Source organism: Malaya genurostris, chromosome 1, assembly GCF_030247185.1.
Source record: "Malaya genurostris strain Urasoe2022 chromosome 1, Malgen_1.1, whole genome shotgun sequence".
Classification (NCBI taxonomy): Eukaryota; Metazoa; Arthropoda; class Insecta; order Diptera; family Culicidae; genus Malaya; species Malaya genurostris.
Window position 1 is genome coordinate 117,140,651 of NC_080570.1, and position 11,132 is coordinate 117,151,782.

At 39.3% G+C, this 11,132-nt stretch overlaps 2 protein-coding genes across 2 annotated transcripts; one reads left to right on the forward strand and one right to left on the reverse strand.

Annotated features, from left to right (window-relative positions):
• The first annotated feature begins 227 nt into the window (after nt 1–227).
• LOC131425570 (dolichyl-diphosphooligosaccharide--protein glycosyltransferase 48 kDa subunit) lies at nt 228–1,811 on the forward strand. The gene is made up of 2 exons (XM_058587557.1): nt 228–438; nt 527–1,811. The coding sequence occupies exons 1-2, from the start codon at nt 288–290 to the stop codon at nt 1,732–1,734; spliced, it is 1,359 nt and encodes a 452-aa protein (XP_058443540.1). The 5' UTR covers nt 228–287; the 3' UTR covers nt 1,735–1,811.
• On the reverse strand, nt 1,800–2,692 carry LOC131425571 (uncharacterized). Its single transcript, XM_058587558.1, has 2 exons — nt 2,516–2,692; nt 1,800–2,456 (listed from the first exon to the last, which is right to left on the reverse strand). The coding sequence occupies exons 1-2, from the start codon at nt 2,612–2,614 to the stop codon at nt 1,857–1,859; spliced, it is 699 nt and encodes a 232-aa protein (XP_058443541.1). The 5' UTR covers nt 2,615–2,692; the 3' UTR covers nt 1,800–1,856.
• Nucleotides 2,693–11,132: the final 8,440 nt, after the last annotated feature.

An 11,132-nucleotide genomic window follows, 5' to 3' on the forward strand; every position in this document is an offset into this window, starting at 1 on the left:
TGTAAGGGCCACTAATAATGTTTAGAGGACGTAAACAAAACATTTCTTTTGGAAAATTCAACGAGAATCAATTTCCACTTTCGCATTCACTATCACTGGAAAATTGTGTAAAATCGTTTTTTTTATACCAGTTGTACATACAAGTGCGCAACGCAGCCCTGATTTTTTTCCATCGTCAGTTGACAACTTTATGATTTTTATTGAAGTTGCAATAAAACGTGAAAACGTCATCCGAACAGTACTGCTTATCGTCAACGGTGTAGCACGATTTCGATCCGTTGTTCAAAATGAAGAAATCATTTTGTTTATTAGTAGTAATTAATTTTTTGATGTTCTACGGATTTACACCGGTTATCGCAGAGCCTGGTGAAACATTGGTACTACTGGATAATCTGGCTATACGTGAAACACACTCTATTTTCTTCAAGAGCCTGCAAGGTAATTGTATTTTTCAACCGGCTTCGCTGTAGTAAAAGGTGATGGGGTGTGACGTGTCTCTTCCATCGATTTTCTTTGCTACTTTCAGAACGAGGATACAAGTTAACTTTCAAGCTCGCGGATGATGCCAATCTGGTGCTGTCGAAATATGGAGAATTTTTGTACAAACATTTGATTCTATTCGCTCCGTCGGTGGAAGAATTCGGCGGATCGCTGAGTGTCGAAGCTATTACAGATTTCGTGGACAATGGAGGCAATGTGCTGGTGGCTGGCAGTTCAAGTGCCGGCGATGCTTTACGTGAGCTGGCTTCCGAGTGTGGTTTTGAGGTGGACGAGGAAAATGCTGCTGTGATCGATCACTTGAATTACGATAATTCGGACAATGGAGACCACACGTTGATAGTCGCTTCACCGGATAATCTGATCGATTCCGAGATTGTGGTTGGAAAGAAAGGAGTAGGGCCATTGTTGTACCGGGGAACCGGATTGCTAGCCGATAAGGAAAACCCGCTGGTTTTACAGCTACTGACGGCCGATAGCAGCGCTTACAGTTACAACCCGGATACTCCGATCAAAGAATATCCGCATGCTGTTGGAAAGGGAACACTGCTCATTGCAGCCCTTCAGGCTCGTAACAATGCTCGAGTGGTTTTCTCTGGTTCGTTATATTTCTTCTCCGACGAAGCTTTCCTGTCACCGGTTCAGCGTGGTCAGGATAGTAAATTGCATCAGAAATCTGGCAATCAAGACGTGGCCACTGCTGTTAGTAAGTGGGTCTTTGGTGAAAATGGTGTCATTCGTGTTCGATCCGTTCAACATCACAAGGAAGGAGAAATCAATCCACCGTCGTCATACACCATTACCGAGCCGGTCGTTTACACAATCGAAATTGAAACTCTCGCCGTAGATGGCAAATGGAAACCATTCCAGGCCAACGACGTCCAGCTGGAGTTTGTACGTATCGATCCGTTCGTTCGAACAACGCTGAAATCCATCGGTGGAGGACGCTATCAGGCCAAGTTTAAGATTCCGGATGTTTACGGCGTGTATCAGTTCAAGGTTAACTACGACCGTGTCGGTTACACGCAACTGTACTCAACGACACAGGTTTCCGTTCGCCCGTTAACCCACACTCAGTACGAACGGTTCATTCCTAGTGCCTATCCGTACTACGTAAGCGCTTTCTCGATGATGGTCGGCGTCTTTCTGTTCTCGTTTGTCTTTTTGCACTACAAGGAGGATGGTGCTGTGGCCACTAAACCTGGAAAGTCGGGTGGCGATAAGAAGTCTCAGTAGGAATTTGATGATCAATTGTTTGATCAGTAAATTAGTAAGGATCCAAGAGAATAAAAATCAATGACTGATATAAAAAACGATATATTCTTCAAAAGAAAACAAATGACCTGAATTTCTGGGGTTTAAAACTTGCTTTGCTTCAAAACTCTGGCACAATTGATACCACTGCCGTAGGTTGAATATTCAGTGGATCGCTCCATTGGATCGGTTGGTTCTAGAACAACTAGCTTCGTTGACACCGTGCTTAGCTTCGGTTTGGCATTACTGGCTGGTGGTTGATACTGAGCCGATTGCTCTGAAGTGAATGACCTTTGTAGCTGTTTCTTCGGCACCGAGATCATCTTTCTTTGGACGGTGGTAGGTTTTTTGAACCCTCCATTCAGTTGGTGTGAGTTCCAGTTCCAAAATGTGATGTAATCATTCGGTGATTGCTTCTGCGGCGGATAGTCTCGTGTAGTGACACTGACGTAGGGATCCACTTCTTTAGCGAAGCCAGTTTCATTCGTGTAGATGACGCTGGTTGGCCGATCAACTGCTTTGTTGCAATTTAGACCAAATCTGTAGGAATCCGCTGGCGTGTGAATGTTCAATGAATCATACTGTTTTGGGTTAATTTTCAAAGATTTTATCAAATCGTTTCGCAATGCTGACTGCGATGAACCGATGTAGTTGATTCGGGGTGCTGAATTGATTAGTTGGGCAGATTCCTCCCTTAGTGGAAACTGAAAAGTTTGTTCTTGTTTGCTTATCAACATGAAGTAACTAAATAACTGTCACTCACTTTAACGGTAAATTGATCCTTAAACTCGGACATTGGAATCCAGGCATTTTGCGGTTGCAAAGATTCTACCGTTTGTCGTATTTGCCGTATATGGGACATTTTATCTGAAAATTTACTACAGCGACAACCTGCCGTTTACGATTTCCCTAGCGTTTGCTAATAATCAACCTCCTTTGATTAGTCATTGTACCATTGTTTGCATGGTTACTATCGTTACTTTGTGGAGGGTGGGAGCAATGTGATAGAAACAGGTGGAACAAACACACTCTTTTGTGTTAGTAAAATTGACTTTGCTTCAGCAAGCCTAGTAAAACTAAAAACTACGTGCTTGCTTTCGTAACGTCGTTCGGACTAGTTGGCATTAAATCAAAGCATGTTTATTTTTCATGTATGTCGTCATACTAAACTATTTAAAAAAATTTTGTTATCAACGCAATCAAGCCATGTGGTCTGCACCATCTGTTTATATCACATTGTGGTGGGAGGAGTTTCGCAAAAGTACACGTTTGTTTACAAGGCGTTAGGAGGGAGTTTCGTCCCAAATCTACGAAGACTTTTTTAAACATTTTAGGGTAACGGCTACAGTAGCTATCTCATATACAAATATCATTAGATGGAGTGAAATGTGATGTCTCTGTTCAATACGTTGACCAAACAGACTCTCATAGTACCAGACTGGCAAATACTTCTTTGGGTATCAAACGAAGCGTCCAATTCCCATGCTAGAAAATAGAAATTTCACGATTAGTTTCGCTTGTTAGAAAAAGAAGTATTGGCCGATCTGTTTGCTATGAGAGTTAGTAGGTGCATTCAATTACAGATCTATTATTTATTGCGCATTGTTCAAATTTCATGAACATTTGGTTTTCAAGTATTCTTCATTTATTTATTGTAAAATCAGCAGACACATTGTAGTGGTAATGATAATTTCTAATACTAAGTAAAAAACTGCCTTGTATTGTCTTGCGTGGGAGGTAGTTCAATGATACACGATTGAACGATCTTTGTAAGTCTATAACGGCACCGTTAATTCCATAGTTGGTGCGGCGTAGAGGAGCAACGTAAAACACGATTTTTTATACTGTTACATACAATAGTTTCTAAGTACCAAAAAGACTGTGAACAGCATTATTTTTCATGACATTTTGCCTCGGACCAATTTTAGCACGGTTCGTTTTTGGCAACATAATCGTTCGAATATGACATATTGGAAAGATGGCAGTACTTCCGAATTTTGAACAATTTTATAATTATATTGATTTAAACTACTTACAGCAATAAATGCTGGAAAAACAAAACACCCATATACCATTTGAATCAGTTCGTCGAGATCAGCAAATGCGTATGTGACAAATAATTTCACTCAATTTTTTACCTTATTTTCGAAGATGACTCAACCGTTTTCTACAAACTCAGATTCATATGAAAATTCGTATGCTCCTAAACAAGGTTCCTGAATTATGTTTAGATCCGACTTCTGGTTCCGGAACTACAGGATGATATGTGAAACGAAATTAAAATTGTGTAACTCATTTTCCTCGTAGATGGCTGAACCGATCTAAGATTCAAATGATATCTAAGAATCATCTAAGATTTGCTGATTTGAATAGTCGACAACCAAATAAACTTATTTCAGTTTTAGTGGTATTCAGTTTTCGATTCGGAAGGCACCCAACAATTTAACTCGTACTACGATTTCTCAAAGATGTCTATACTGATTTTTAAACATATTGAAACAAATGTAAACTAATCAGGTGAATTTGTCTGACTTCGGCTACACCGATTTTCGAATTCCGGCTCCAGTATCGAATCGTTTCTCAAAGCTCAATCGTTTTCTCAAATAAAGCCAAATCGAATTTCAGAAAAAAATTCAAATTAAAATAAACTTATAGTCCCTCACAAAATTAATTAATTTTATTCAATGCTGACTTCCGATTCTGGAATCACAGGAGGATGAATTTTTAAAATTCAAACCGATATAGAAGATGATAATCCCGAAAAGCTTGAAAGTTGGACTCAAAACTATTGCAATTTATTCGTCATATGGCCATACGAATCGGTTTATGCTGGTTCCTGAATACCGGCTCTGGAAGTACCTTAAATTACCATAAATTCTAAAGTGGAACTCACTTCGATATATCATGAAAAGTTTAATCGATTGTAACCTTTTTAGATAGAGTAATGAGTGATTAAAATGTCAAATTGCAGCTTAAAACGACGGTCATTAAAATAATGTCATGAAAACCGAAGAATATTCATGAAAAAAACACATGCGGATTGAAAAAAAGGTATCATCTCACTGATAGGTGGATTAAGCACGTTTTTGGATTTACTGTCATATGATTGGTTTTGCACCCGTCCGCAAAGATTGCAAATGGCCGTTGAAGGAATGCCTCTTTTGAGCTGCTGCTGGTATGATAGATTTTGAGGTCATCAGCGAAAGATACTCGTGGTCGATCCAGACAAAGATTTACATCGTTTAAGTACAGTAAGAAAATCAAAGGGCCAGGATGACGCCCCTGTGGTATTCCGGACGTTGCAACAAATTCTTTGGAAACACAAATGTCAATTTTGATAGGAAGCCGTCCACGATTGAACCAAAGCTGAGTAGATCTAATTTTGCAATTGTGATGTCATGGTTGATTTTATCGAACGCGGAAGGGAGATTCGTATTAATAACGTCCGTCTACAACGCCTGACACAGCTTTCGCTTCGGCATAAACCCGTGTAGAGTATCATCGATGTACTGCTTGCAATGGTTAAAAATTTGAGTCAGAATTACTTTTTCGAACAATTTGGGAATAGCGAGAAAGAAAGGATTTTCATCCTAACTTCGGTGATTCCACGTTGTCACAAAGCGAGGGTTTCACTTGTAGCCCAGTGAAAAGAAAGTCCATTGGACTATAAACGAAAACTAACTGGCAATATAGCTAAATCGCTGTGCCATCAATCGGCGTCATCTAAAGTGAGGTGACGCCACTAGAAGTGAAGAAGAAGAAGAATACCTGCCGGTATGTTATCTGGCTCTGGAGATCTTTAAGACTGTACCGACTGTAAAAACTTCATGCGCTTTTATTTATATCGTAAATTTATAGATAAAAATAAGGATTATAACCAGGCTTCCCAAATGTACCGCCGTGCGACATTATTATTGAGGCTGTCTTGCTACTCTTTCCATGACAGCCTTGTGATAGGTTTCATCACGACAGCCCTTAGACAAATAGTTCTGTACAGCCAACGTTGCCGTCATTCCCTTCGTTCGAAAGTTCATTCCATCTCAAAACATTTTGTCATGGTCCACGACAGCCGAAGAAGCATGAAGTTCTCGCTGATGCGACAGTAAACTTCGGGTATCAGTCACTGCGTTGTTTCTGTCGAGAGCAAAATATTACTCTCCCTTGACCAGGTCTGCGACAGTAGCTGGTGCGGTTCAAATTTGTTGCTCTTGGTTTGCTATGAAGATTCGAGGCAAGCATGTGGGTTTTAGTTTTGCCTTTAGTGATTGCTTTGCGCAGCGGTTGATCATTGTGCATAGCAATCAATGTTGTTAAGGCATTGATAACAATATTATTGATAATTGATAATATACGAAACTACTAATACGAAATGGATTGAAGAACGGACTTTGGAATAGTCATTTTTTTTATTTTGATCGATCTTCTATGAATCGATCGATCAATGAAATTCTATAGAAAGAAAAGTTTGTTTTCAAGAAATTATATTCATAATTAAAGAGCTGAGACAGTTCGGCGTGCTCGTTTCAGGCAGTTTACGTTCGGTTTGTGGGCTGTAACATTCATAGTGTAGGCGCGTACTGATGTGCTTGGAGCATTATTTCCATCCTCTTTATCTCTTCCCTCAGAATATCAAAGGCGCGATCGTTTCTTATACAAGAGTGTATAAGGCAATTGAATCAGATTTTAGATGTAAACGGTGAATGAATGTTTGTAGCAAAAGATATATTCAAATTAAAGATTCTGTATTCGATACTAGTTAGCGTGATTCTGAATAGCATTCAACTTTGCGGTCGACTTGTAAGTCTACGGGACTATTGCATGGTCAGTGTTGCAATACTACGGACACTAAGAATCTTTCCAAGTCAGAACTGAAACATACAAAATCTGACTCGTTAAGTTCGTTATATGTACATTGACCAATCGAATAAAAACCTTGAGTGCAAAATTTGGAGTCGGAATTAGCAATGCAAAATCATTTAGAAACTTATTTGCAGGTACCGTACAACAAAGCTTTGAATGCAAAAACTGAATGAAAAATTGCGGTTCTTCCAAAAAACATGTTTCCAAGCGTGGAATGCAACATGGTTGCCCGTAACAGATTCGAATGTTTATTTCGTTTTATTTAGAAAAAAGTTTTAGTTCACCAAGTTATCTAATAATGTCCTTCTTGAGTAATATGGTCTCAAGCCTTCCAGACATATCCAGTTATCTTCTATATATGAATAGTATAGTGTTTCTATTAACCTGGAATATATTCCAAAATACATATGTGCTGATAATCTGGAATTCATTTTCTTCCTGTTATGCATTGAATTATCTTATCTCTAGAAACGGCATATTAACTATTATATTATTTTGGTCATAGCTACCAGAGGTTCGCGACTTTTACACACACAAAACTCGGTTAAAGCGCATCTCACGCCCTCACATTTCGATGCACTATAGATTCATCGTATTGAATTTCATTGCCGGTTCTGGTTAGGAAATTTGGGGATAAGTACGATTACCTATAAAGTACACTTATATTTCCAAAAATGGTAAGTAAAAAAAACTACCTAAACATGAATTCAAGCTCAATTTGGTTTTGAAGAATCTTATATCTGCCATTGGAATTATAAAAATTTCATAGTGTGTATACATAGATTTTGATTTTGTCATAAAAAAAGGTTTTGAAATTACTTGAAAATTCGACTAGTGAAAGTTGACATTCGACTAGGATAAGTTAAGCAATTCCTCCGTGTGTATGTATGTGTATTGTATGTGTCAAACAACGTCACTCAATTTCTCAGGCATGACTGCACCTATTTTCCCAAATCAGGCTGAAATGAAAAGGCTGCATAGGTTACTATTGAATTTAATTCGGATCCAACTTCCGCAGTTACAAGTCTAAGAATGTCGAAAATTTTCTACTCTAATTGGCTAAGTAGCTTGTGTCCGCATTAAAAAAAATCAACAAACGTTTGGAACTTTAAATATTGTAAATGAATAGTGAAACATTCTGAGAGCCGAGTTCATTGCATATATTTAACAGTTTTCTTTCTGAAAAGAAATTATGTTAAAAAAATGAAAAATGATATATTGAAAAATGTAGGTGTGATTCCCCGGTGAACGACCACAATTAAGTTTGAAAGCGGGAATAAATAAGTATAATAATAATAATAATAATAATAATAATAATAATAATAATGATAATAATACTCAGCACGTTGAATAGTAGCCATGTGATCATTGAGTTTGCTATGTCCAGTCAGAGCTCTGACCAGAATACTGCAATGATGCTTGGAAAAATACAGTAGACACTTTGACATTTTCAGATTTAAATCTGGTAGACATGCTTTTGTCTGAGCGCAAGTTTGCAAGCTGCGCCAGTAGCTGGCATGTTTGGATGCAGCCCAAGAACGAATCTTGTGCTTTATCCAACTAGTTGAAAGTGGTAAAGCTGGTTCAGGACCAACGAAATCATTCGTTTCACCAGCTCTAGCCAACTCATCAAATAATAATAATAATAATAATATTGTGGCTGTCATTTCCGACCCTAAAAAATTCATTGATTTAGTTATCCTAGGAGAAACAGAAAAATCAAAACGTCGTTATTCAGAATAAGGGTGCATAAGATATTTTCGGAGTATGATCAATGAATGCTAGTGTACCTGTTTCTTTAGGAATAAGAAGGAAGCACTAAGGATGAATACTTCAGTAATTCAGATATATGAGCCGTTACACAAAACTCTGTGTTTATCTTTTAATATTCGTTAGTTATTAAAATTCATTGCCTTCTCCGACAGTATATATAAATCTAAAACAATTTCTTTATTTCACAATGGTATTGTAATGAAACGTTACTAAAGTTTCCTGCAAAGGTAATCCCAACAACGCAATCGTATGTACTAGTACCATTTCATTGAGGCAGCCGAAATAGTGCGAGCGCACTATGAACCACAGCTCGTCTCCAGAAACAGCCGGTTTATTGCTTCAAGAGACATTGATGAGACAGCCGGCTTGCGACAGCCCTTCGTAACAGTAATTCCCTAAAAATCAAAGGATGTCTTCGATTTTCTAAGGCTGTCCCCGTAACATTTTATGCGAATGAGCGAACAGAAAGAAACAGGATACAAACAGCCCGTTCGGTTTGACTACTCTCCGGATAGAATACTCTCATCAAACTGGTGAGTAGAAACTGTCTCAGTGACAGCATTCATTTAGGCATGCGAGCGCTGTTGCCATTACAGTTCGGCATATGCTTGCACACATATTGTAGACTGGGCTTTCGACTTTGCGCTCCGACAGTTCATGCTATCTCGTGGCGGATGTCATTGAAAAGCAGTACTGCTGGGAAGCCTGATTATAACCAATCGCCTTGTAATGAATGCGATTTTTGCGAAAGTTTTTATGATTGATATAAATTAATTTTTTTTTTTTTTGTTTCAATTATAGAGGCTTTAACATTAATGTCATTCGCCTCTTCGGGCCAGAAAAACTTTCTGACCCTATGTGCGGGGTTGGGAATCGAACCCAGGCGGGCTGCGTGAAAGGCATCGACTTACCCATCACGCTATACCCGTCCCCTTTAAATTAATTTTTGTGATTCATCATCATTTTTGTATAAATATGTTTAGTCACGTCAAAACTTGTGCATACTTTCTGAAAATGAATTATAGAAGTCCATAATATTTCCTCTTTTTTTGTAATTCGAAGTTTATTTGATGTCAATAAATGTTACGGTACAGAACATCAAAATTACCACCATGAGATTTTCCTTATTGCAAAGTACACTTAACCTAAGAAGTTATAAATCAAATAGCCTACAACAAATGTGTCATTGGTTGGTAAACGACTGGACAATGCGCAATTCAGGCCCCAGTGTGGTTCTTAGCCTCTTGTCCAGTAACTCCTATCCCTACCTCCCCGCGGTGCCGGCTGGGGTACGAACAACCATAGGAAAGATCGGGTAACCAACCCCGGTGGGACCTTGGTCGTATGCTGACAGGGAAGGGGGTCCTCTTTAGAGGATGTCGGAGCGTCTGTACTCCATGTTATGAGCGGCTTCAAACAGCGTCTGTTCTGGTATCCAGCGGCTGAGTATGAAATGCTGCATCCCGTCCAGCTAAATCCAAGGTGGCAACCCCACCAACGGGATCGTCCTAGTGCTAGTTGGGACGTAAAACAGAGCAAGCACGATGATCCTCCGGCGAGACAGGGAGTTGGCGTAGGCCTAATAAGCCGCCCATAAAACATTGATTACAAACAATACAGGAGAAAATACGACCCGGAACAATCGGTATAGACCCACGCGACGAAATAAGGACTACGATTGGAAACTTGGAACATGGAACTGCAAGTCGCTAGGTTTCGCAGGCTGGGACAGGATAATATACGACGAACTAAATTTTTGCAGCTTCGACGTCGTAGCGCTGCAGGAGCTTTGTTGGATGGGACAGAAGGTGTGGAAAAGCGGACATCGAGCGGCCACCTTCTACCAAAGCTGTGGCACAACGAACGAGCTGGGAACTGGCTTTATAGTGCTGGGCAAGATGCGTCAGCGAGTGATTGGGTGGCAGCCTATCAACGCTATGATGTGTAAGTTGAGAATTAAAGGCCGTTTTTTTTCAATTACAGCATCATCAACGTGCACTGCCCACATGAAGGGAGACCCGATGACGAGAAAGAAGCGTTCTACGTGCAGCTGGAATAAGCCTAATAAGGCTGCCCACGCAGAGACGTAAAAATTGTCATCGGTGACATGAATGCCCAGGTAGAAAGGGAGGCAATGTAAAGCTAATAGAGATTTATTAGAAATAGTTCTCTCGAAAAATTAAAAATAAATATTTTAAAACATGTATGTTCTATGTTGAGTAAAAAACACAACCGAAGTTGAAACACTAAAAAAATCCGGAAATCGAAATAGGGAAAAAGATAAACTCTTACATTTTTGACAGGACGATGTATGAGACTGCGTTGAATTTTCTTACATATTTCTCTAAATCTCTACAGGTTCGTTCAAGCGAAATCATCTTTTAATCACTCTCATTCTTGTTTACGTCCGTATCGACCATACGACGAACGGGTACTTTCGAACGAATACGAATAAGCTATTCTTGTTTTCACTCGAATGAAGTCTGTACCGGAACTGAAAGTTTAAAGTTCCATTGCTTGGTCATATAAACACTAAACCAAGCACCAAAACAACCTGTTTAGTAAGATGTGTGGGCTCGATTGTCATCACCGGACGCGGGACGCGGACGAAGTGAGCTCACCACCACCACGGAAGGAATAAATACAATCCTCTATATGGTCGAATTATTAATTGTTTTCATCCAGTAAGCAGTCTTTGATTTTGGACACTCACTCGATCAGAGTTGGGAAATTTCCACACTCACAAC

Coding starts and splice junctions, on each gene's coding strand:
- LOC131425570 (XM_058587557.1), top strand. CDS start 288: ATGAAGAAATCATTTTGTTTATTAGTAGTAATTAATTTTTTGATGTTC. Junction 439..526: donor TTTCTTCAAGAGCCTGCAAG/GTAATTGTATTT, acceptor TGCTACTTTCAG/AACGAGGATACAAGTTAACT.
- LOC131425571 (XM_058587558.1), bottom strand. CDS start 2,614: ATGTCCCATATACGGCAAATACGACAAACGGTAGAATCTTTGCAACCG. Junction 2,457..2,515: donor AGGATCAATTTACCGTTAAA/GTGAGTGACAGT, acceptor CAAACTTTTCAG/TTTCCACTAAGGGAGGAATC.